The sequence below is a fragment of the Phyllosticta capitalensis genome (genome assembly GCF_038381095.1).
Source record: "Phyllosticta capitalensis strain CBS 128856 chromosome Unknown BKA78scaffold_3, whole genome shotgun sequence".
Taxonomy (NCBI): domain Eukaryota; kingdom Fungi; phylum Ascomycota; class Dothideomycetes; order Botryosphaeriales; family Phyllostictaceae; genus Phyllosticta; species Phyllosticta capitalensis.
The window spans coordinates 2,270,720-2,294,033 of record NW_027117441.1 but is presented as its reverse complement, the minus strand read 5'-3'; the positions used below and the strand labels follow the sequence as shown (position 1 = coordinate 2,294,033).

Genomic DNA, 23,314 nt, shown 5'->3' with positions numbered 1-23,314 from the left:
ACCTTGTTCCTCAGCCTTGCTCATATCACTCACTCAGCCTCTTCGTATTCCTCTTCACCGACTGCTCTCAATTGCCCCACCTCATTGTTCGTATTCGCAAGCCCTCATGCGCAGGTACCATTTGATAGAACCCACCAGCCAACGTCGGTCGCCGCACGACCTCAGCCTCAATCATCAAAGCAGAAGCAGAAGTGGCTGAGTGGCAGCAGAACCAGCAGCAACTGCAATGCCCACACAAAGAAACCAAAAACCAAGATGGATGCCCATCAGTCGTCCAACTACCTACCCGTCCACCTACCTACCTACGGCTACCTCTCTCGCATCCGTCACCCATCCATCCGACCCGACTCCTTCCCTGCTCCTCCCCTCTCTCCCTCTACCCGCTGGCTGGCTGGTTGGTCCCGCTCCTCCCCTCCTCCCTTCCCGTCTCGTCCCCTCCCCCGCCGTAAAGAGGCGCCGCCATCCGAGCACCGAAGACCGCAACGCAACAGTAACAAACTCAGGGTTGCCGTTTCGTCGCGTCCCTTCCGAGCGCCACCACGGGCGGAGTTATGTTGATTGGTTGGTTGGGATAAAAAGAATTTTTGGGCCAATTGAGAGAGTTGTTGGCTTGCACGTGTGGTACGGGAGTGCGGCGGGGAATGATGGGAGAGGACGATTGTTTGATGCTGGGGAGCGTTGGATTGGTGGTGGTGGTGGTGGTGGTCATGGGCAGGTGAATATGTGAAATTGAAAAGGTAGGATTCGGGGTTTGGCAGTGCGAGCAGTTGTCGATGGTGCATGTGGCACCAAGCAAAAAGATGTGGGGAGCCATCATTAGGTGATCAATGAATATTTGCAATCCGCGACTTCATGGCCGGAATGTCTAGATTCTATTGCTTTGATCCAAGGTGACGACGGTCACGTTTGATTGCTCTGCCTTCTCTCGACACCTTTCTCTCTCCCGGCAGCGGGCTAGGAAACGTAGGTTCTCCGCAGCTAAAAGCAACACAGAGCCGAAGCAGAACACTGGCTGGTTTCGACCAGAACGACGAAATGCTTTAAAGCAGAGGGTAAACGAGCTCGCATGGGAGCATGTACATGTACTTCGACTACCCATCGAGTCTCTTCCGACACGACGAAAATACAAGTAACGACAAAAGAGACCAGACGCTGACGAGCGCAACAAGACAGATAAGCAAAGAACGCAAGGGAAAAACGCCATAGAAATGATTGTGACAAGTCAAGAAAAGACGCAAAAAAGGGAATAATTTTGTAGGAAAACGCAATCCTCGACAAGCAAGAAACACGCGCAACAGACGGAGGGATATCCAGGGGGAAAAAAAGAGGATGAAGGCATAAAAATGCAAACAAACCGGACCGGACCGGACCGGACCAAACCAGCCGAAACCACCACCACACGCCTCCGACGCCCCTTCTCGTTGAAATGCAATCACTGTGTGAATACGCCGCCCAACATGTTCATCCACTGTACATCAGCTAGACCTCCTGGGGGCTCTCTTCGCCCTTGGTGGCAGCCTCGGACTGCGTGGCAGCACCATCCCAAGTGCGATCTCGCTGCCTTTCGACCGCTTCTTTCAACGTCTCGAGCTTGTTCTGCGTAACGCGAATCGCCTCTTCCATCTGCCGCTGGCTCATGCGTTCAGTCTCTGAAAGCACCTTTTGTCCCATGGCCGCCGTGGCTTGCTTTGAGGGTCTTCCTGACGTCATGGGCGTGGCGCGATCCATCCTCACGCGCTCTTCAAGCCAGTCCCACAAGTCCGACTCTTCACGTCGCCACATCTCTTCGTAAGCTGCGATGCGAGCTGGAGTCGCGAGTCCGTATGGCGAGATATTGCGACCAGCAGTCGGGGCAGCCCCTCCGCGGAACCATGATATCATGAGTAGCAAGCTAAGGAAGAGAATGACGACTTGTGCCGACACAAAGCTCGGCATCATGTCAGTAACCGGGCGCAAAAGATCATGCAGAGGCTCCAAGAGACCCCAGTCGCCTCCCTTGTCGGCAGAGGCCAAAGGCACGGCAGCTGCGATTTCAGGGGAGGTGGCGGCGGCTTTCTTGCGGCCCTTTTTGGTCTTTATCTTGCCTCCAGCGGTAACCTTGGAGATTGGTTTGGCAGAGCAGGCGGCGCGGAGAGCTGCTACGAGTTCTTTGGCGTACTGAGCTTGTCCGTCGTTGGTGCCCTTTTCGATAGGTCCTGCGATTTTGTTAGTCGTTCCACCCATGAGACATTCAATGTTTGGGGAGCAAAAACTCACCTTTTAACCAACTCTTGCCAGACCATTCGATGAAGTGGTTCATCACCAGGCGAGTAGAGTTACCGGGACCCCACGTGAGACAGTACTTTGTCTTCACGGTGAACAAGTTTCCGTTGGGGACATCAGGATTCTGGGTGGAGCAGGTGACGGTAACTGCCCTTTCCAAGTCAAACTGATCAAGTGTCTGGCTGATGATACACTTGGTCTGCTTGGGGCCAATCGAAGCATTGAGGGGCTTGATGAAACTGTAGTTGAAGGTCTTCTTGGCTTCGCAAAGCCCCTGCTTGTCATCTTCCATTTGCAAGTCCTGTGACTTTTGGTCTTCGATAAGCCATTTGCGCATGAATGTACCCGACATTGGGCCAAACATCAAGGAATACACCTTTCCAAGGGGTGCAGGAATTGTTGTGTCCATCAGGAGGTTGCTGAAATGCTCGGCCTCGTCACCACACGCAGTCTCGGGGTGGGTTGCAGGACCTGGGAACCCCTGGCCGGTTGCAGCTCCGTTGGGGGCAGCTTCAGCGCTGGCAAAGTCTTTCGGAGCGGCGCCGTTCGGCGTGGCCCCCAGAGGCTGAGAGGAGGCTTTTCGGCTTATGGCTTTGGCTGGCTCCGCAATCTCACTGCCGGCAATGCTACCATCGCCAGGATCGGTCACGCTAGCCGCAGCTTCTTCATCCTCATCATCCTCGTCGTAGACCTCGTCGTCTGAGCCTTCTTCGGAGACATCCTCGATTGCGTCATCAAGGTCATCCTTTTCGGTCTTGTCACCTGTACCGTTGTCGAGCGCGACGCCGTTCAGAGAGCTCTTCAGGTTGGGATGGCTGATTTTCCAAATTCCGATCAAGAGGTCGTAAGTCGAGTCTCGGCTCACCAGACTGGCAAAGACGTTGCGCGCGTGAAGCGTGGTAATCACTATGGCGTTGGGGAAGATGACTGCCGTGCTCTTTTTCTCAATCGAGACAACCTCGTCGAAACTGATGATGAGGTTGGTGACCCAGCCGAGAATGTTGCTGGCGAAGCAAATGTGACCCTCAGACACGTAAAGTCTACCGTGGAGCAAAATGTCCCGCTGCAGCGCGGCGCTGTAGTCTTCAATGAGGTAATCGTCGTCGGGCACACTCTTGAATTGGGTGTGAAATTCTCGGTTCCTTTTTGCAGGGGCGACAGCGAAGCCAGTCAGTTTCGATCCACCAAGGGTGCCGGTACTAGCGGCGCCGGGCAGCGTTGTGGTGCTGCTCGTCACAGCAGGGGTCAAAGTGGCCCCAGCATTGGAGCTGTTGCGATGCCTTCTTCTGCTCTTGCGATCACTCAAGCGACTCCTAACGCTACCACTGCGCCTCGGACGGGTCTCGGCATCATCTCCAAGAGGCCTAGGTGGAGTCTGGACTCCCGAAAGAGTAGTTAGGGCTTTCGGTTTCTGCCCCACAAAGGCTGAGTCCGGAGGCTCCTGGAGATAAGATGCAGACACAGCCTTAGCAGCTGCACTGTCTTCACTCCTTGCCGCTGCGTCGTCATCGGGGATAACGGTGGGCGTGATCGGCCTGGCTTGCGCCAATTCGTCTGATGAATTCATAACGCTCTTGTCGCTGTCCATTTCCTGGATTCCCAAGTGACTGAGGCTGAGGTCTCCAGAACCAAGAGTTTCGACGGCAAGTTGTTTCTTTTCAGGCTTGGGGTTCTCCGCAATCTGTTCTGCCTCGGAGGATCCACCACTAATCACCTCTTCACCGCCAGCTGGACCGGTCTTTTCGATTGGCTCGGGGACCAGAGACGCACTTTTGCTCCGTTGGTTCTGATTGAGGTTGGCAATGTTCGTAAAGGAACTAGCAGCGTTGGAAGCAGCGGAGAAGACGGACGAGAAGAAGCCACTTGGAGGAGATGTTAGGGTGCCTCCAGGAGTCTTGGTCTCTTCTACAGTCGGAGTGAGCTGCGACAAGCCAGCGTGCACAAGTTTGCCTGGCTGGTTGCTGGTTGTAGCTGACCTAGCGCGTCGATGTATTAAGCTCCCCGATGGTGTAACGATGACGTTTGGGTTGTTCGAGGCCGGTTGACTATGGGTCGGCTCGGCTCGCGACGACGTGGCAGGACGAAGAGAAGGATTGTCAAGGCCGTCGGTGGGCGTTGGTGGGGTTAACAAGGTCGTAGGAGCCTCTGCTGCTCCGGGATCCGGCGATGTTTCGGGAACGACGGTGGAGGTGTCAATTCTTGGAGGTTCGGCTTGAGATGTCTGAGAAAGATCCGACTGCGGTGGCGATAAGTGGCCCTGCACCTGGTCCCCTTGTGCCGAGTCCTGTGTGCCTTCCTCGAGCAAGCTGACCTTGGAGCTGCTACGCGACTTCTTCCCCAGCAATGACCCCAATCCTCCACCTCCGCCGCCGCTACCGTGAGCCTGGAGTGCGTCGGGTCTGGGCGACGGCGATTTCCGGCCTCCAAAGGCACCTTTGAGCTTCCTCCCCGGCGACGAACCGCGCCTCTCCTTCGGTTGCGGCTCAAGTGTGTTGGTTTGCTTGGGAGCCACCGTGACGGCCGTTGTGTCAAGGGCGTGGTCGTCGTCTGAATAGGGAGACGGTGAGCTAATTGCTGCGTCGAGGATTTGGGACGCAATCAAAGGTGACGAGAGTGTTAAATAGCCGGCGTGGGATTGGTGTGGAGAAAGAGGGGGTCTAACGGGAGGTCTGAGGGGGAGCACAGATTAGCGGAGCCGATATTGAGGAGCAGAGGCGCCAAATTTAGACGCGTAGGCTCGAGATGGACGAAGATGGATTGAAGCGATAGAGTGAGGCTGAAAAGGTCGTGTTGGAGGCAAAGTGCCAAAGCGATGATGTGGAGCTGAAGTGTGGAGTTGAGTGTAAGGTGTTTGGTGGATGCAATTAGGGTCAGGCAAGCCGCAGAGAGAAGAGCCGCCTCTCAGGCGCAGCCAGGGTTCGCAGCAGTTGGCGGCTCCCGACGATCCCAGAACCCGACCACTGCACCTCAGCATCCACCGCCCGTGCGCTCCCCTCTTGTCTTTGTTTGATGACGGACTCGGGAACGAAAAAGAAAGGATTCTCGACTCACAATTCAGGATCGCTGTCAGATGTAATCAGACTGCTACTGGTAATGTTCTTTTGCATGTCCATCCGGAGCGACTGGCCATCCCACGGACTGAAATACGCCTCTGCCGGATCAGGAGAGACAAGGTTGCTTGCGCTGCGGCTTGCGCTTGAGCCAAGCACAGCTTCATAGACGCTTTGCTCTTCGGCTGCCACGTCCTTTTGTCGTTTTCGCCTTTTTCTAGAAAACAATCCTGGAAGCTTCCGCACTGCTCGATCCAGCCGACGACGCTGGCTTTCCCCAGAGCTTCTGCCTTTGATCGTACTCGTACTCGTCGGCCGCAGACTGCTCGAATCACCCACTGTTGATGCATCGCTGTCTTTTCGCCGGTGACGACCTGAAAAAACTTTGGACAAGGCTGAGCGCCCGCTGCTGGTGCGGCTCAGCGACTCGTAGGACGGATCCATGGCAGGTTACTCTGTCACGCCGCGGACTGGATACAGCCTCTTTATGCCGACGGTCAAAGGACTTGGGTAAATATGCCCTTTGCCTCCTCGGCGCGCAGGTGACCTAGCACTTGGATTTTCCCCGGATTGGCGGCGTTGGGAGTGGCGCTGGAATTCAAGCTGGTAGAGGCGCCTCTAGCGGCCATGTCGTGACGCCGTAGGATAAGGTAGCTCGGATAGTGGTGGTATGCAGGATGTCCAAGGACCACGAGATGTAGTCGCGAGACAGACATGTGGCAATATATCTGCTTCACTTGAGAGGTGAGAGCAGAGAGTGTTCCCAATACATTGACACCAACGTCATTGCCCGAGCCAAGGAACCACTGCAGGCCCCGGGCAGCAATCGCTACTGGGCTGGGAACCTCGTGTTTGCCAAAATAAGTCGTGGCCCTTTGATGCATTCCTGGTCTGTACCTTGCGCCGTGGCAGCAGCGTCGGGCGTCTATACTGCTGGAGTGTTTGCGAGCTGTATCCATGGGGTGCATGTAGTTTCCGAGACAAGGTTGACTTTCACCTGTGTCCACCACTTCACCAATCTATTCTAACTAATCGCCCCGGTCTCGGCATAGGTCACACGCGGGCGTGGCTCAACACCGCAACCTGGGGCTTAGCTCTCTGCTCGCAACCCTACATCTGTCGTCCTCAACTCGTGTCTGTCGTCGCAATGGAAACGGCGCCCTTGACATTGGTAAGGCCACCATGATGTCCCTTCACTGACCTCACCTCCACGCTGACACTTTCCAGGCGCACGCTCATGCGCGCAACGCATCCGCCGAAACCTGGAAGGCGAATTCCTCCCAAGCCAGCGATGAGCACCAGCAGGCCGCTGGGGAGTTTGCAAAAGCTTCGCAGGGGACGGGTGATGCTGAGGCACTCCGCATACTGAAACTCCTCGAGAGCCATCACCACCGTCTAGCGACTATCATCAAGTGCAACTCCACCACATCCCCGACACAAAGCGAGCCGCCATCAACCTCTCACCAAGCGCACGAAACAACGTCTTCTGCTCCGCCAACGCGCTCGACTTCGCCTAAGCGCACTCCAACATCACCCCCGAGAAGCGCTCCCCGACGAAAGCCGCCCCGGGATCTTTCGTCGTCAATAGCAAGCAACCTCGCCTCTGCCCGCGGTATTCCAGGTTCCCGCCGTCCTGCCGCACCCGCCATATCTGCACAACATGTGGACGGAAGGATCCTAGGCCGAGCCGATAGGGCGTTGCCGCAGGACATTAGAAAAGATGGATTACAACAATCGGCCAAGAGTTCCATGGATTCTGAAGAGGCTACCCAAGTCACGTCGGAGAAGGAAGCCCCATCGCCACCAGCAAAGCCAAGTTCTGATGAGGGATTCAAGCGCTTCTTTTCCACTTTTGAAACCTTCTACTCTGCCTTGTCGGCGCCTTTGGCCTTTACGGGATTACCTCTGATCAACGAGGAACAAAGCCAGCCGCCGCCGCCGCCGCCGCCCCAAAAGCCAGCCTCAAAGTCCTCGGCCAAGCAAGCGACTCCGAGCACAAGCGTTCGGGCAGACTCCACTCCAAACGTCAACGGCTTGTTCTCGCAAGCCACGCTACGAGCGTTGGACTCGGCTCCCAGCGGTGGGGAAAGCTTCATAGTTGTGCCAACTACAGGAGGAACCGTTTCCTATGCCGGGATCCTCAATCACAACGGGAACCAAACTCATGGAGGCGTGCCTTCGCCGATAATCGAGGAGGAGGAGCGCTCATTCGACGGCGAGGAGTTCGTAGATGCGTTTGAAGAGCCGGCACCACCCTCGCCGACCATGACCCGCTCTGGAAAACGAGCGCGACCTAGCTCTGCCGGGACGATTGCAGCAGCGGACCAAAATGGCAAAGGCGGGGGTTCAGGAGGGTCGCGGAAGACGATGGAAGAGCTCGATCTGGAAAACACCATGATGCGCCAGTTGCTTGACAAGCTAAGCAAGCGGCTTCACATGTGGGAGGCATCTTCGCAATCTCAGTCCCTAGCGCTCGCGCAAAGCTTCCGGGCGCACCGACCGGCAGCATCGTCGTCGGCAGCAAACAGCGAGCCTCAGACTCCGGGAGCCGCGGCTGCCCAAACCAACATGGAGCATCGCCTGCGGGAGCTAGAAGTCTTGGTGGAAAGCTTGGCGCGCGAAAAGGAGTTCCAGGAACGGGAGAAGGACAAGCTGGCACGGGAGAATGAAAAGCTGCTGAGTGTGCTGGGACGGTACAGGGAGAAATGGGAGGTTCTCAAGGCTGGAGCACGCGGGAGACGCGAGCGAGGAGCAACAGGCAATGGAAATGGAGGCAGGGAGGGCAGCGGTGATGGTGGAGGAAGCGGAAGCGGCGATGTGAGCCCGGCTCGGGCCAACATGAAAACAGCAGCCGCAGGACAGACGCAGGGAAGCAGCGGGGCCTAACTGCAACAGCCGACTTGGCAGTCAGTCGGCCGCACCAGGTTGGCGGTTTGAGAGCGGCAGTGTTTCGTGCAGGGTTGTCAGAGACTTTTGCGACACCTCGTCAAGAGATGGTTGCGCCAGAGTGCCATACACGTCAGTACCTATCGGTACGGTGCCCGTCCGTGGCCAATTTCTCGTAGAGCATTCACACAGTGCTGCGCCTGCTACGCGGTGGCGCGGAGGGGCTACGAAATCATCTAGGGCAGAGACATGACCCACTGTCAGACCAAGTGGGTACTCCAAGTACGGGCAGAGTACGCGTTGTGAATCCCATTGTGCATCCACCAACCAGTCAAACTGGCGCCGGCCACGGAAGAGGAAACGCTCTTCGACCGGCGACAAATGGTTCCATGTGACTATGTTTGGAATGCCGCCCACTCGGTCTGACAAACGCTGCGCGGGCATTCCTTTCGCAATGCTGCGCCCTGCCTCGGGGGCTGGCTGTTGCAAGGCTTTTCCACACCCTAAGCACCTAAAAGTTCAAGGGCCCCTATTTACCGCACCAACCAACCCTACCCACCACCTGCAGCCAATCTGGGGAAACGTCGTCAGCCATATGAGAACAAGGCCTGCCCAATCCTCCGATTCTGCGCGCCTCCGACCGACGTTCTCTCTTTACCCACGCCATGAAGAAGTGCTCCGACGACGTGGACAAGATTGAAGAAGAGGATGTCTGGAAGCTGTCTGGCACAGACTTCGGCGTGACCTTTCACACCATCATCCAGTATGTCGTCCTCCGCCACCTCTGCACCGCGTACTGAGCTGATTCCCATAGAATTATTGGCTTCGTCTTTACTGCCATAGCCGTCATCATATCCCTCATCCTCATCTTCAACCATGCCACCCACTACTCGCGACCTTGGGAGCAGAAACAGTACGTAAACGCCGGGCGCTTCCCCGCCCTCTGTATTACCCACAACACGCGACCAATGTCTCTGAACACCGAGAGAGAACATTTTGGAGGAGGAGTCTTGGCACCCACCGTCTGCCATGCTGTAGCTTGGGCCTGTGGCTGACATGACGAACACAGAATTATTCGCATATTGCTTATGATACCCATTTACGCCGCCGTATCCCTCCTCTCGATACACTACTACACCAAGCACATTTACTTCGAGGTCATCCGCGACTGCTACGAGGCATTTGCCATTTCGAGCTTCTTCACCTTGCTATGCCACTACATTGCTCCGACGCTACACGAACAAAAGGAATACTTTAGGAATGTAGAGCCAAAGAACTGGGTGTGGCCAATGACGTGGGCTCAAAAATGCAGCGGTGGACAAGACAAGGGCTGGTTGAGAAAACCAAGGAGCGGATTGACGTGGTTCAATGTGAGCTCTCCCCACGCTGTCCACCACGGTGCCGTCTTGGTTCTCCAAGTGTGCTAATTTGGTCACCAGATTATTTGGATCTCCGTATTCCAGTATTGCTTCATCCGCGTGCTTTTCACCATTCTCTCCGTCATTGGCGAAAAGGCAGATTTTCTATGCGAGGACTCACTTTCGCCGGCTTACCTTCACATATGGTCGCTTGCATTCGAGTCCATTGCAGTCACGATCGCCATGTACTGCCTCATCCAGTTCTACATTCAACTGAAGCAGGACCTGGCACAGTACTCTCCATTCCTCAAAGTTCTCAGCATCAAGCTCGTCATTTTCTTTTGTTTCTGGCAGTCGACTCTCATCGACTTTCTGACTAGCAACGGCGTCCTCAAGACTTCCAAATACCTCGCTTCTGCCGACATCTCTGTCGGTCTTCCGAACGTCCTCATTTGCTTCGAAATGGCATTTTTCGCTATTCTGCATCTCTTCGCATTTCCCTACAAGCCGTACAAGATTTCAAAGACGAAGGAAGAACCTTCGCCGTTCGACGATCCCACGGACCCACGGGACCAGAAGAAGAAAAAGAAGCGCTACCACGGAGGTTGTATGGGAACCATGGCCATTGTGGATGCGTTCAACCCTTGGGATATCATCAAAGCTACAGCACGTGGAACCCGCTGGCTGTTTGTTGGCGTCCGACACCGTCACACCGACCGCTCGTACTCTGTCAGGCTTCAAGGAGCTACGTCGCCGTCGTCCGCGTCGGTGGAAATGTCCGACCAACCGCAGACTTATGGACGCGCGCGTCAGGACGCTCACTTCGACGACGAGTTCGACCGCAGGAGCAGTCTGAATCTGGACTCGGAGCACAGCAGCCCCGTGAACGAGCATCCGGACGAGAGGCGGGGCAGAGTGAATGAAAACAACGAGTACATGGCTGCGAGGGACCGGTCTGACAGCGACACGGCGTACCATGGATACACTCAGCAACGGCCAGGACAGAGCGACAATCTGCATTTGCTCACTGGATCTTCGGCACAGCGCCCGGCGAATTTTGTCTGATTGCGGATACCATCACATTTGGCGTCTTTTGGCGTTTTTCAACGCGTCTGCTTCGAAAGGGTTCTCCCATTTTCATTGGTCTCATGGGCACAGCCGGCGTATGGAGGTTGGTTTTCACTATTTCTTTGCAGGCAAGCATCTAGGGTTTGAGGCAGCACAACTGGGTGCCTACGGAATTCACAGCGGGTCCAAAGGAGAGGTTGCAGAAGCGAGGGAATTATGGTTTGATATCCCGAAGGGAGGAGGAGCAAGAGTTTGGGATGGTCGTGGTTGTGGTGGAGAAAAACAAAGGACGCTGAGAAATCTAGAGAATTGGTGGAGAATCTAGCTACTTTATGATACCTCTTTCCTTTTTGGTCTTGGACTGTCTATTCCGCGCTCTAGAACGGAGCAAATTTTTCAAATTTTCGCATGCCTTTTTTCGCATGCCCGTCCATCTCTCCTTGCATCGCGTCTATCATTATGATCAACGGCCGCAACATATCAAGTTCCCCCCTCTCCTATTCTTGGCTCGTGAGTAGGCCGATCTCTCTAACACTACCAACTGGTAGAAAGACTAATCACCAACTACGAGATTGAGCTGGCCATTGACGAAGAGGTGACCGCTGTGGCGCCATGTTTCGTAGTAGGGAAATGAAGAGGCTCCATGCCCAGCTTCCTGCGACCATGTAGCGGTCATGATCGTGTCGGAATTTTTCAGCCCTGGCCAAGCAGATCTCCCGCCCGTCTCTTGCGTGCCGTTCGCGGCGGGCATCAAGATGCTCTCCCTGTCAAGCTACATTAGGAGGCGGACGCGCGAATTGATGCTGTGCTTGCCGTTGTTCCGGGGATTAGTGAAATGTTCAGCGGATGGATTGAATACTGAGATAGTCTCTGTTCCATGTATCCGCTGCAATGGATACCTTGTTAGCTATAGGTCATTGTGTCAGTATAGACGACAACATCCCAAAGCGGCGATTCGACTCCTCCCTGAAACGACTGAAGTGGTAGCGTTTTGGGTGTAGGGCGATCCAATGGGACGGGTATGCGACTCGGTAATGTCTCGGTCCGATTCGGGTCCAGCGCTAACAGCTCCGCTCGCTGTCCGTCTCCCTCCCGCGTCGTCACTTCAACATCCGCGTCCAGTCGCACCGGCAGCTCGGAATTTACAATTACCGCACGACATCATCGCTTTATGCCATTGCTTCCTATCAGCTTTGATTAGTCGCCGAAGTTCTTTCAGATCGCACGCGCCTGACGCGTCTTCTCCGAGTTGCGCCTCACCGATCCTCACCTCAGTTCGCGAACGACGCCGCCGTACCTTTTCACCACGTCTCGTTGCGCAAACGCGTCATGGCCGAGTACAACAAGCAGACTGTCGCGAACCTGCGCGCGCTTCTCAAGGATCGCGGAATACCGTCGACGGGCTTGACGCGCAAAGCGCAAATCATCGAGAGGCTCGAACAGCACGACGCCGAAACCGCGAACGCAGAACCCGAAGTCGATGCACAATTGGATGGCACCAATGACGACGCAGAGGCTGAAGCGCGCGAAGTGCCACCCGAATCCGAGCCCGCAACTGATGCCGCGCCCGCTAAAGATGAACCCCGAGAGGAAGACGGCGATGTAGAGCCGCAGGAGGACGATGGAGGCGCGCAGGATCAAGCAATGCCGGACGCGCCGGACGAGGCGACTGACAACAAGGCTACGGAGACGGAGAACGACGGACAAGCGGACAAGCCCGCGGGGTCCACGGAAACCGATGAGCCGAAGACTGTCGATGCGCAGCCAGCAAAGGAAGAGTCGCAACAGGCGCCGCCGTCGGCAGAGGCGTCTGCCCCACAATCGCATGAAACATCGCAACAAATGGAAGGTCGAGGGTCGCTTGCGACCAAGGAGCCGTCGCTCAGCGCGTCGTCGGAGTTGCCGAAAGAAGAGGCCAAGACGAGAAAGAGACGGAGTGTTACACCACCCGTCAATGTCGAGGACACTAGGAAGAGGTTGAAACTGGACAGCGACCACGTGCCGACTGTGCATCTGAAGGAGGATGGCCCCGCGCCTGAGGTGGAGATGCAAGATGCCGCCCTAAAGGATACCGTGAACGTGGATGAGAAGTCGGCAGAGCAGGTGTCGCCTGTTGAGACTCGCGAAGACGCCGAGGGAACTTCTAGCGCGCGGATCAACAAAGAGTTGGAAGGAAGCGCATCGGCAGGCGTTGACGAAGCTCAGAACCATGAAGAGAAGGACCATACTGCTGCCGGAAAAGTTGAGCAGGTGACTGATGACAGCTCGAAGAATCACCATGAGGAGATCAAGGATGGTGGAGAGCCGTCCCGGGTTCGCTCGACTTCCCCAAAGCCTCACAAAGACGCCCGTTACCAATCCTTGCTTCCCCCAGCTGGAGAGTCCACCTCTATGCCCAGCGCGCATCCAGACGCCGCCGAAGAAGATGACGACCGTGCCATCTCACCCGCTCTCCACCCTGCAACTCGTGGCCTTTACATTCGGAATTTTATGCGTCCTCTGCAACCCACTTCGCTCAAGAACCATTTAACTTCTATTGCCTCGCCGCCCTCATCATCAGAGCCGGATCCTAATGCGCTGGAGCTCTTTCATCTCGACCCCATCCGCACCCATGTTCTCGCCCTCTTTGACTCGATCACTGCCGCATCCCGAGTCCGCAGTTCGCTTCACGAAGCAGTATGGCCGCCCGAGCGTAGCCGCAAGCCCCTGTGGGCAGACTTCATCCCAGACGACAAGGTCAGCGAGTGGATCGAGCGCGAAGAGAAGGAGAGCGGCGGTTCCAGCCGCATGAGCAAGCGCTGGGAAGTCGTATACGAACCCGCCGACGTCGAAGGAGGCGTGCGTGCCTCGCATCGCGAAGTCGGCGCACCATCATCACAACAGCTGCCACGTGGACCAGCCGAACCGACAGCACCAGCGTCACCACCACGCGGAGCACGACCAGCACCGCCAGACTCGCCCAGGAGCACCAAAGCCGCAGCACCCGCGGGCCCGGCAACCGAAAAGTCCTTTGTCGCCCTCGACAAGCTGTTCGAATCGACCACAGCAAAGCCCAAGCTCTACTTCCTCCCCGTCTCCGCCGACCTGGCCACCCGCCGCCTCGACGAGCTGCGCCGCTGCTCCAGCCGCAACTGGCGACCCAGCGACCGCCCGGGCGCAGGTGCTGAGCGCCGCTACACGTTCGACGACGGCGACGTCTTGGTCGACGCCGGCCCTGATGCTGAGGGAGTGCGGGGACGCGGCGCGGTTAGGTACCGCGGTGGTGGCCCAGGGGGCCCGCGAGGCGGCGGTGGCTTCAGAGATCGTGGTTGGGGTGTGCAGACGGGCATGGGTGGTCCGCCGCCTGACTATGGCAGGAGGAGGTGGTGATTGCGCCTCGAAGAGATTAGGTGCGGAGGAGGAACGCCGATGGAAGCGGAGAATCAAAACGACAGAAAAGCAGGCTGTCGATGTTACCTACCAGCGGCATCCGATTCGATTCGATGCGCAAACAGACGACGAGGCTGCCGCGCTGCGTTTGTGGCTCACTCACCTATATAGTTTACGCCTACGCGGTCTGAAGCTACCAAAAGCAAGTAGCAAAGTAGTAAAGCAAAAATAGTAAAGTCATTGAAATCACGTTCTCAGATCGGGTCCGTGATGATGACTGCTGATTGGATCGTTTGGCTTGTCGATGAGTGATGTTGACCGGGCTCGAAGCACTTCCTGCGGACTCCGAGGTAATTACCTAGTAGCGCGGACAGCGGAAGTGGGTGCAAAAGTTGGCAAACTGGGTGATGTCAACTTCTTCAAAAAGCGCATGATCAAATCCCCCAAAGTCGCCAATGCAACGACGATGGCAGGGAAAGACGTATGCTGACAAGAAGGGGTCCCTGGGACGTGTATTGTTCTCGGGTGTCTAGGGGGGCGAAAACAACGCTCTGAAAGTCTACGTGTACCCTGTCACATCTCACCCTCTCCACCCAGCCACCGTCTCTAATGACAAAAACCTAAAGCAGCTCTGCTCCCAGATCTCGCATCTACGAGCTCTCCATATCCTTCCGACTCGACCTCGAGACCGGCCTCAGCACAATCGACTCGGCATCGTCGCCGTCGGCACGCGCAGCAGCGCCACTCCCCAACTCAACATCGTGCTCGGCCGCAAAAGCCGTGGCGACGGCCTCGCCGGCACGCTTCTTGGCTCGCTCCCTCCTCTCCGCGTCGTCCTCGGGCGTGCCGTCTCGGCAAGCCCACGCGTCCACGTACCGCAAGGTCTCGCGGCTCCAGATGCGGTTCATGGCGAGCAGGCGCAGCGGGACGAGCAGGATGATGATGACGGGGAAGACGGGGCCGGCTTTGGTTAGCGTGACGATGAAGATGACGACCGTGATGATGATTTGGCTGAGCGTGTACAGGTGCACCGGGATGTAGCTTTTGATGGTTTGGGGCAGGGGAGGGAGTTCCGAGGGAGGTGTCAGCATGTAGAAGGTTCGCATGAGGATGGGGCTAGGCCTTTGTTAGCTGGCGACTTGGAGAGTAGAAAGGGGGCGAGGCGTACTTGACGGAGAGACTTTGCTCGCCCATGAAGAGGAAGAGCCCGGCCAGGACGCTCGTCGGCGTCAGACCGAGAACCTTCATGAGCGGCGGGCTGACGAATGCGAGGATGCCCGCTGCGTGCAGGAAATGGCTCCAACGCTGCTCATATACGCGGCGGGAAGAGCGAACCTCGGTGACGGTGTCGTTGCCCCCTGCTGCCACGACTTGGATGTTTTCTGCCTCGTCGTGCATCAAACTTTCCGAGTGCAGTGGAGCTTGCGGTAGAAGCCCGTTGGCAGGCGGAATACCTAGGATACCGCAGAGGGCAGTGGTTGTACCGAGCAGCGCAATGTCCAAGGCGTAGCCTCCAGGCTTCCTGGTTCCATACCGTTGGATCGTGCAAATGATGCTGCTGACCTCGTGGTCAAAGAAGAAGAGCGTCGTAATGATGGCCCCTGGAATCATGGCGGCGAAGATCCACGCTACGGGCAACTCCCAGAATTTGACAAAGAAGACAGATCGGTCGGGACTGGTGGGTCGGAACGAGTGGCTGACTGGCAGAGTCTCGCGGTCCAAACTGGCTAGCTCCCCAGCGTGCGGGATGGCGATGAAGAAGATGATGCTTATGGCCGCCGCGTACTCGGCCAGGCCCATCCGGATGTACTTGTGGAAAAGTGGCTTCCAACGTTCTGCTGACGCCAGAAATATGGCAAGGAGGCAAGTCCCTATACACCCAATGACCGAGTACAGAAACGCAGCAAAGGAAAGACGAGAGTGGGCACGCTCGAGCTCCTGGATGGCCTTGTGGAAGTAGATGATGCTGTTCAGCAAGGAGAAGATCTCAGTTGAAAAGGTCGTCACGTAGCGCATCGTATAGTCGTGGGCGTTGAAAATGGCAAGGATGAAGTGCATCCAACCCGCATGGATCAAGGACCATGCCATAAATGGCAAGAATGGAATCTGCGACCATGAGAGACTGAGTTGGCGTTTGACTTTTGGGTCCCTACTTGAAAGGAAGACTCGCATAGAGAGTAGATGTTCTCTGCCAAAATACTAAAAGGTCCCGTGACGCCCAATATCGTGAGAGGCTGTATCGAAAAACTGGGGCCTACGTCAACATTTATATCGACTAGAAGTTGGTCAGACGTACAGCGAGAAAATAATGCCACATAGTCCCGTGCTGAAGACGACCTCTATCGTCCCCCAGTTGCTGCCTGTAAGCTCGTATAAATCGCTAGCAAAGGTGATTCCAGGGAGCAAATTGGTGAAAAAGACATAGACGGCGCTGGCAAAGATAAGCTGATTGAAGATGGACCAATCCGAAGCATATCTCTTTGGCAAGTTGGTTAAATCTTGACGGAGCAGTCGAAAGGGCCTCAAGATGCCGTTCGGGGCAAACCACCCCGTCTTGTGCCCCGACATTCTAGAGCGAAGAAGAAGATGACGGGTCCAGGTCCATGTTGGATTGGCTCGGGCGAGAGACACGGGTACTTATACAAGCGCGGTCAAGATCATGTTCGAGTCGCTAGCGTGTGGAGGTGTCCTGTGGGTGCCCCGCCACGATGACGGCAGTGTCCCCGGCGGGCTACTGCCGGCAGCAACAAGATTCGACGGCGAAACGTGCGTGCCCCGGTGCGCGTCTCTCTGTCGCTCAAACCACAACCACACACGGTCCTTTCTGACGCCCACCATGCCAACCATTCGTGACGACAGACCATGGCTTCACAATTCCTTCCGCGGGCCGCTTTTCCGACCCTCGATTCGCTCCCGCGATCCTACTTCCTCGGCCACCACAAGTCCGGCTTGAGCAAAATGAAGTCGATGCTCTCTGGCATCGATTTGATCGTAGAGTGTCGAGACTACCGCGTGCCGCTCTCCTCCTACAATCCGCTGATTGAAGAGACATTGGCTGGCCGCGAGCGCATGGTCATCTACACAAAAGCCGACCTTGGAAAGGCCCAGGACAAACGCGGCCGTACGGTATTTCAGACCAATCCTACCGCCAGTTTCAGGATACTGATGGGCACAGGCAAATTCCAAGGACATGCGCATTATCCGCGACTGGCTTGCACCGACGCCAGTCAAATTTACTGACAAGAATTCCAAAAGTGTCAAAGACGTCCTCAAGTTCGCCAAAGATTACGCTTTTCAGAATGGATCCCCCGTAGGCACGCGTATGATGGTCGTTGGGATGCCCAATGTCGGCAAGTCGACGCTTTTGAACAACTTGCGCTGGGAAGGTGTTAGGAAGGCCAAGGCTGCCCCGACAGGTGCGCAGCCGGGTATAACAAGAAAGGTCGCGTCGTCTGTGAAAATAGCAGAAGGCGACGATGAGAGGGGTGGTTTGTACTTGGTGGACACACCAGGTGTATTCATCCCCTACGTACCTGATCCCGAGGCTATGCTCAAGCTTGCGCTTTGTGGATGCGTCAAGGACACAATCATCCCGCCACAAGTGCTGGCAGACTATCTTCTTTACCACATCAACGTCAACGACCCAACTCTGTATGCTCAGTACAATGAGCCAACTAATGACATCAATGTTCTCCTGGAGGCTATGGCGAAGCGGTCAGGAAGGTTGAAGCCTGGCGGAATCCCGGACACAGAAGCAACGGCACTCTGGATGATCCAGAGATGGCGCAATGGTCAACTAGGGACATTTATTCTTGACCATGTATCGGACGCTGGTCTGTCGAGTCACAAGGCCGCTTTGAAGGAGCAGGGGCCGAGCATGAACCAGGCTATCAAGGCCGACAAAGAACGCCGGAGAGAGCAGAGCCGCCGAACAAGTTGGGACACGTAAACGTGGGAAGAAAATAAGCATTTCTATCTTCTGCAAAATTTCTCTACTCGTGATCCTGTCTATCAATCCATTTGACCGGAATGCGGACCCAGTCGTCTGCGATATCGAGGCCCTTCAAGTCATCCCGTCGTCTCTCTAACCTCGCATGGATGCTCTCGCCCTCCCTCCGCTTCAGCTGCAACTCCGACTCCGACTTGGTCTCTCTGACGCTGAGCTAGATCCTGAGTCTACCTGTTGGCCTTTGTTGACCACTGCCCAGCAATGTCAGTCGGTCCATGCCACTAGTGGTCTCGATTCATCTCACCATACCTTCGAGCTGCTTGTCGACTCAACACTCTTGTTCCGCGCGTGCACTTGAATATCCGTGTTTTTGTCCCGGCGTACGACCGCACCTTGCTCTTGCTCTTCTTCAGACTCGTCACTGTCTTCCTCCTGCTCCTCTTCAGACTCCTCGTCTTCAACTGTGTCCCGGCCAACATGCATTGCATCCCCGTTCGGCACCGACTGTCCCGCAATCTGCTTCATGATCTCTTGATGCTCCTTCTGAAAGTGCTTGTGCATCTCTTGCATTTTCAAGCTGGTTCTGCCAGGCGGCGGCAAGTTGGAATGCATGCGGTCCAGCAGTTCGCGGAAAGGCTTGAGCGCAGTCGGAAACGCCGTTGAGGTTGGATCGACCTCGACCAGTACGGTGAGTGCCTCCTTGGCCAGCTCCATGGGGACCCTGCTGCGATTGTCGTAGTTCAGCTCCAGGATCTCGTACATGAGGTCTCGGAATGATTTGAGCTGCTTCTGCAAACTCGGCTGCTGGGTGCGTAGTGTGTAGTGCTTCTGAGCGTCGGAGGACATCGTGCTGAGCAGAATTAGGCAGGGTGGAGGCGTGCAAAATGGCAAGCAGCTGAAAAGTGCAGGGCCGGTCTTGGCTCCTTTATCAGCATGCTTATGGCTTCAAATGACTGTATTGAGATGTTTGGTTTGAGTGGGCAAAATCTGGAAGCTTGGTCGGCATAACTGGTGGTTTCCAAGCATAGGACTGTTTGAGCAAACTGTCAAAATTGATCACTGGGCAAGGCGTTGAGCCAAAGACCACAGGACCAGGCAGATGGGAGCTGAGAGTCCATCCCCTTCCGTACATGACATAGAAGGATCCAACCCCTGAAGATCAGTGAAGTAGAGGTGTTGCTGATGAGTGTTGAAATATGTTAGGAGGCACAAATTGATGGACAGCCAGACTGGGAAAGTCAGAGTTGTGTGAGTAGAAACACCTCAGCGCTTCATCTGGACTGCCGCACCTGCTTGGGGTGGCGGGCACCGACGATGTAAGCATGATGTCGTGCGCGCGGAACCAAAAGGTCTTCACGGCGGGAAACACATCTAGAGCACCTCTTCCCAATCTCTTTCTGAGCTCAATTCGTCTCATCACAACACAGACACAAGCTCCGATTTCGAGGAACAACCGCACTCACCTCAACATCATCTCCACCTAGAACCTTTGGTGCTCCACACGAATCCTCACAATTTGCTTGGTCAGTTGAATCCCTTGGTTGCTTCTCATTGACCCTGAAGCTGATCTTGAGTGCTCGCAAGCTTCCCTGTTGATCATGGATCCATTCGGCGAGATCATGCTCATCTTGGGCATCACCTTCGGCTTGGCCTTTGGCCTTTACTATCTCGCGATCCGAGAGCTTCTCAGGGACCAGGCGAGGATCTTGACTGCCATGGAGAACGTCCGCTATGCCCAGGACGAAGAGGCGATCCACTACAAGCTCGAGAGGATGAACAAGGCGAACGAGGGTCACCCCATCTCCACCAACGTCTAGCGACGAGAAGCGACGACATGATGGCTTGGGTCTGGTCGCGGTCCCATTGACAGCCTGAAATGAAAGGTCAGTAATGTTTTTCCTGCGTAGTGAGACACATTAGCTGACGTTTTGAGAAAGTCTTTCTTGCGGAGGATGGGTTTCAGCTCATGATTCACAAATGAATTCCACTCTGCTACTTCTTCGCCTCTTCCACATCCTCTTTGACTTTTGCGTCTTTCTTGGGTGGTCTCTGTCCAAATATCGTCGTGCCCACCCTGACCTCATCGCTGCCCATCGTGATCCCGCCTTCGAAGTCCGAGCTCATGCCCATGCTCAATTCCAATTCCTCTTTGGCGATTCCAAGCTCCTGAGCAACCTTGTCTCTCGTCTCACGCAGACTCACAAAGTCTTCATTCTCGGTCTCTGGTGTTGTTGCCTGCGACCTGGCGATTGCGCCAATGGTCATTAGTCCAGCAAGCTTCAGATGCGGGCAATTGTCAATGACGTGTCTGCAAAGCGCTGCGGCGTCTTCTGGCTCCACGCCACTCTTGTTCTCTTCGCCGCTTGTGTTGACTTGTACCATGAGCCTCAGCTTCTCTTGGACGTTTTCAGCGCCTGCCTTCTCCACCAGCGCTCTGCGTCCCTTCTCTAGATTGTCTGCCTTCTTCGTGCTGTCAACGCTCGACACACACCAAAGGCTTGGTATTTGCTCAGCAAGCGGCTTGCACTTGTTTGTCTGGAGCGCTCCGATGAAGTGCCATTTGATCGAGCGGGGCAGTAGTTGCGCCTTCTCTTGCAGCTCCTGGTAGTAGTTTTCGCCAAAGTGCACGACGGGAGGTGTAGCGTTGTGGAGGGCAAGGATATCGGTCGCAGGCTTCAGCTTCGATACGGCGATCAGGCGCACCTGGGAAGTCAGTCAGCATTGTTGCTTGCGCTTTTACTGATAGACGTCGAGTGACGCAGTTCTGCGGAAAGAAAGTCTCTCACATTCTTCCCCGTCTTGTTGACGGCTCTTATGCGCTCCACGACATGAGTGATGTTCTCAAGGAGCTCCTTTGCCCGCACAGGGTTCACCTTCATCTCTTCGGACATGGTGTCGCAAGCGCTGTCGTTGACAAGAGAGAACGGATTGACGTTGGACGGTGCTAGCGGTTGCTGGGATAATGACTCGCTAGCCGATGCGGCGGTTGCCAGCCAACGACCGCAGACCTCACCTCTTCAACCACGCGACCAACTTTCTCGCGGAACGCCCGTATCTCAAGCCATGTCTTACAGATCCCGCATTCCTTGCTTCCGATCTCGAGGGATCAAACGCCACATTCATCGCCGAACCTGCGCATAAATGCGCCTCTACGTTCGACCTTGACAAAGGCATAAGCAAGCTTTCCCTCTTCCGACTCACTGCATGCGCCGCATGAATATTTGGTCTCACAAATAGTCGACTCCAGCAAATTTGACGACCGTTCGACCATGGTCAACCTGGCAAGATATGATCATGCATTTCATTGCGGCACCCAAAGGTGTGGCTGATGGACAATTGAGGCTGGCAGATTCTCCATTATGACAACTACCTTCACGAGACAAAAGCCAGCGACATTTCTGGGCAAAAGATAAGAATACAACAGGAAATATGCCTTCAGATTGACTCCGCTCCGCAAAGCACGAAAACCAGGAAACAATATTCTACAACGGAGAGCCGGCTCCCAGCGCACTCGCATCGAACTTCCAACCAGAAAGCATCAAACCAGCGCGAACGCCCATCGAGAGCTCACATCTCAGCCGCCACCTCCCACAGGTTGAAGCTTCGTCGAACTCTGTCGGTCTTTGGCTCGCGGCCCTGCTTCTTGGTTGCTGCCGTGTTGTTCGAAAGCGCAAGGCCAGTGGCGTTGAGGCCCGCTGCTGCAGTGCTGTTGACTCGACCCCTCGTTCCCTGCGCCCCTGTGCCCTGGTCATCTTGTCCTTTGGCAGCATTTCCGTTGTTTCCTGCTCGGCCTCGTTGTCCCTGGGCTGCATCCTGTCCATCCTGAGCGGCAGCACCAGCGGCTCCGTTGTCGCCGCCCTGTGCACCTCTGCCGTTTTGCTGTCCTCGATCTCCGTTCTGTTGTCCAGCAGCTCCAGCGGCACCAGCAGCATCAGGGGTCTGTCCGGGCCTTTTTGGTTGACCATTTTGTCCTTGGTTGCCGTTCTGTCGTCCAGCACGACCCGCATCTTGACCTTGACCTTGACCTTGACCTTGGCCCCGGTTTCCTGCCTGGCCTTGCTGACCATTGGGACGAGGTTCGCGGCCTGGAGTGGGTTGAGGTGGAGCCGGCCTGTCACCTGGGCGATTTCCACCCTGGCGTCCGTTTTGTCCCTGTCCGTTTCCCCTCTGTCCGTTTTCCCCCTGTCCATTCTGTCCGTTCTGTCCTTGCCTTCCCCCTTGGCGTCCATTTTGGTCCTGTCCTTGTCCATTTTGGCCTTGTCCAGTCTCTCCTTGTCCATTTGCCCCCTGGATTCCCGTTCCATCCCCAGCATTACCGTTCTGACCCTGACCCGCTTGGCCCTGTCCAGTCTCTCCGGTTTCTCCCTGTCCATTTTGTCCATCTCCCAATTGGCCATTTCCTGCTTGGCCTGCATCTCCACCTTGGATTCCGGCACCTTGATCTCCGTTGCCGTTCTGTCCAGCGCCCTTTCGACCATTGCCGCCCTTGCGGCCGTCGGCCGTGCCGTCCTGTCCTTGATTTCCAACATCTGTTCCCTGCTGGCCATTTCCGTTTTGCTGTCCTTGTCCAGTGCCCGCGATTTGGCCCGCGTCGCCGCCCTGGGTTCCTTGGGCAGCATTGCCTCCAGGAGTGGCGGCGTCCGTACCATCTTCATCGTCGCCGTCATCATCATCACCGAGTGCTCTCTTGCCCAGCAGCTTCTTGCTTTGGGCTACATGATGACCGCCGTCGACGGGTACCACATCATCGGAGACAGCAGCTGAACGAATAGCCACTGGAAAGGATTAGCTGGTATGACTTGGAAAAGAGGGACATGAAATTATACCGTTCTCCGACTTTGCGACCGGATGCGCGGCTACCAGAGCCGCAGAAGCCAAAGCAATCAAAGTGTGTGAAAATCTCATTTCGAATGCTCCGGGGACTGTCGAGGGAGAAGTTCTGGTCGATGTTGGAAATCGAGAGAGCAAGCGCGGCCTTGGATAGAGTGATGTGATGCGAAGACTGGCAGCCTGTGTTTTGACCCTCGAACGGTTTGTCCAAGACGGCTTTATATTCTTTCTGAATATCAGCCTCACTTGACACTGTTCCTTTGATTGAAACCAATGCCGACACCCAGGTGTGGAAACAACAACAACCAACGTAAGACTGACGAGGGGTGGTTTGATTAAGGTGAAAAGAGCTGATGATCCTCCGACCCGGTACTTGAGAGTGCTTCAGGAGCTGGAGCCTAGAGTCAGCCTGGGACTGCCTTCGCGAGAAGAGCTATTGCAAGAATTGGCGAAACAAACGAAAAGCAGTCTCTAACCGAACCCGTCTGAAAGAGGCGGAGATGGCTTATTTGAGCACCAGAGTCGCAGCCTTCGGTAAGAAA

At 55.6% G+C, this 23,314-nt stretch overlaps 10 protein-coding genes across 10 annotated transcripts; 6 read left to right on the top strand and 4 right to left on the bottom strand.

The window, feature by feature from the left end:
- Positions 1-52: 52 nt before the first annotated feature.
- Positions 53-820, top strand: BKA78DRAFT_309752 (uncharacterized protein). Its single transcript, XM_066888062.1, has one exon. The coding sequence runs from the start codon at positions 227-229 to the stop codon at positions 725-727; it is 501 nt and encodes a 166-aa protein (XP_066746863.1). The 5' UTR covers positions 53-226; the 3' UTR covers positions 728-820.
- A 521-nt stretch (positions 821-1,341) lies between these two features.
- On the bottom strand, positions 1,342-6,152 carry BKA78DRAFT_104282 (uncharacterized protein). Its single transcript, XM_066882135.1, has 3 exons — positions 5,314-6,152; positions 2,257-4,931; positions 1,342-2,195 (listed from the first exon to the last, which is right to left on the bottom strand). Exons 1-3 carry the CDS (start codon positions 5,754-5,756, stop codon positions 1,480-1,482), a joined length of 3,834 nt encoding a protein of 1,277 aa, XP_066746862.1. The 5' UTR covers positions 5,757-6,152; the 3' UTR covers positions 1,342-1,479.
- A 307-nt stretch (positions 6,153-6,459) lies between these two features.
- BKA78DRAFT_293942 (uncharacterized protein) lies at positions 6,460-8,198 on the top strand (the record flags this gene model as incomplete). Its single annotated transcript, XM_066886274.1, has 2 exons — positions 6,460-6,483; positions 6,540-8,198. 2 exons carry the CDS (start codon positions 6,460-6,462, stop codon positions 8,196-8,198), a joined length of 1,683 nt encoding a protein of 560 aa, XP_066746861.1.
- Positions 8,199-8,753: 555 nt separating this feature from the next.
- BKA78DRAFT_104231 (organic solute transporter Ostalpha-domain-containing protein) lies at positions 8,754-10,960 on the top strand. The gene is made up of 4 exons (XM_066882133.1): positions 8,754-8,961; positions 9,013-9,111; positions 9,268-9,568; positions 9,638-10,960. Exons 1-4 carry the CDS (start codon positions 8,864-8,866, stop codon positions 10,619-10,621), a joined length of 1,482 nt encoding a protein of 493 aa, XP_066746860.1. The 5' UTR covers positions 8,754-8,863; the 3' UTR covers positions 10,622-10,960.
- Positions 10,961-11,789: 829 nt separating this feature from the next.
- Positions 11,790-14,424, top strand: BKA78DRAFT_104242 (uncharacterized protein). Its single transcript, XM_066882134.1, has one exon. It carries the CDS (start codon positions 11,954-11,956, stop codon positions 13,991-13,993), a length of 2,040 nt encoding a protein of 679 aa, XP_066746859.1. The 5' UTR covers positions 11,790-11,953; the 3' UTR covers positions 13,994-14,424.
- Positions 14,403-16,661, bottom strand: BKA78DRAFT_309738 (HCO3 transporter family-domain-containing protein). Its single transcript, XM_066888061.1, has 4 exons — positions 16,290-16,661; positions 16,147-16,240; positions 15,162-16,099; positions 14,403-15,109 (listed from the first exon to the last, which is right to left on the bottom strand). The coding sequence occupies exons 1-4, from the start codon at positions 16,559-16,561 to the stop codon at positions 14,644-14,646; spliced, it is 1,770 nt and encodes a 589-aa protein (XP_066746858.1). The 5' UTR covers positions 16,562-16,661; the 3' UTR covers positions 14,403-14,643.
- An 85-nt stretch (positions 16,662-16,746) lies between these two features.
- BKA78DRAFT_335908 (P-loop containing nucleoside triphosphate hydrolase protein) lies at positions 16,747-17,975 on the top strand. Its single transcript, XM_066890227.1, has 2 exons — positions 16,747-17,119; positions 17,169-17,975. The coding sequence occupies exons 1-2, from the start codon at positions 16,856-16,858 to the stop codon at positions 17,940-17,942; spliced, it is 1,038 nt and encodes a 345-aa protein (XP_066746857.1). The 5' UTR covers positions 16,747-16,855; the 3' UTR covers positions 17,943-17,975.
- A 267-nt stretch (positions 17,976-18,242) lies between these two features.
- On the bottom strand, positions 18,243-18,788 carry BKA78DRAFT_293937 (uncharacterized protein; the record flags this gene model as incomplete). The annotated part of the gene is made up of 1 exon (XM_066886273.1): positions 18,243-18,788. One exon carries the CDS (start codon positions 18,786-18,788, stop codon positions 18,243-18,245), a length of 546 nt encoding a protein of 181 aa, XP_066746856.1.
- A 752-nt stretch (positions 18,789-19,540) lies between these two features.
- Positions 19,541-19,912, top strand: BKA78DRAFT_351250 (uncharacterized protein; the record flags this gene model as incomplete). Its single annotated transcript, XM_066891129.1, has 2 exons — positions 19,541-19,753; positions 19,880-19,912. 2 exons carry the CDS (start codon positions 19,541-19,543, stop codon positions 19,910-19,912), a joined length of 246 nt encoding a protein of 81 aa, XP_066746855.1.
- Positions 19,913-19,934: 22 nt separating this feature from the next.
- On the bottom strand, positions 19,935-20,833 carry BKA78DRAFT_351249 (uncharacterized protein; the record flags this gene model as incomplete). Its single annotated transcript, XM_066891128.1, has 2 exons — positions 19,935-20,645; positions 20,729-20,833. The coding sequence occupies 2 exons, from the start codon at positions 20,831-20,833 to the stop codon at positions 19,935-19,937; spliced, it is 816 nt and encodes a 271-aa protein (XP_066746854.1).
- Positions 20,834-23,314: the final 2,481 nt, after the last annotated feature.

Bases quoted from the DNA above. Each gene is read 5' to 3' on its own strand.
- BKA78DRAFT_309752 (XM_066888062.1), top strand. From the start codon at position 227: ATGCCCACACAAAGAAACCAAAAACCAAGATGGATGCCCATCAGTCGT.
- BKA78DRAFT_104282 (XM_066882135.1), bottom strand. From the start codon at position 5,756: ATGGATCCGTCCTACGAGTCGCTGAGCCGCACCAGCAGCGGGCGCTCA. The intron at 4,932-5,313 runs GTGAGTCGAGAA...GCTCCCCCTCAG, and splicing joins TCTGACAGCGATCCTGAATT to ACCTCCCGTTAGACCCCCTC. The intron at 2,196-2,256 runs GTGAGTTTTTGC...ACAAAATCGCAG, and splicing joins TGGCAAGAGTTGGTTAAAAG to GACCTATCGAAAAGGGCACC.
- BKA78DRAFT_104231 (XM_066882133.1), top strand. From the start codon at position 8,864: ATGAAGAAGTGCTCCGACGACGTGGACAAGATTGAAGAAGAGGATGTC. The intron at 8,962-9,012 runs GTATGTCGTCCT...TGATTCCCATAG, and splicing joins ACCTTTCACACCATCATCCA to AATTATTGGCTTCGTCTTTA. The intron at 9,569-9,637 runs GTGAGCTCTCCC...TTTGGTCACCAG, and splicing joins GCGGATTGACGTGGTTCAAT to ATTATTTGGATCTCCGTATT.
- BKA78DRAFT_104242 (XM_066882134.1), top strand. From the start codon at position 11,954: ATGGCCGAGTACAACAAGCAGACTGTCGCGAACCTGCGCGCGCTTCTC.
- BKA78DRAFT_309738 (XM_066888061.1), bottom strand. From the start codon at position 16,561: ATGTCGGGGCACAAGACGGGGTGGTTTGCCCCGAACGGCATCTTGAGG. The intron at 16,100-16,146 runs GTAGGGACCCAA...TCATGGTCGCAG, and splicing joins TATGCGAGTCTTCCTTTCAA to ATTCCATTCTTGCCATTTAT. The intron at 15,110-15,161 runs GTACGCCTCGCC...ACAAAGGCCTAG, and splicing joins GAGCAAAGTCTCTCCGTCAA to CCCCATCCTCATGCGAACCT.
- BKA78DRAFT_335908 (XM_066890227.1), top strand. From the start codon at position 16,856: ATGGCTTCACAATTCCTTCCGCGGGCCGCTTTTCCGACCCTCGATTCG. The intron at 17,120-17,168 runs GTATTTCAGACC...TGATGGGCACAG, and splicing joins AGGACAAACGCGGCCGTACG to GCAAATTCCAAGGACATGCG.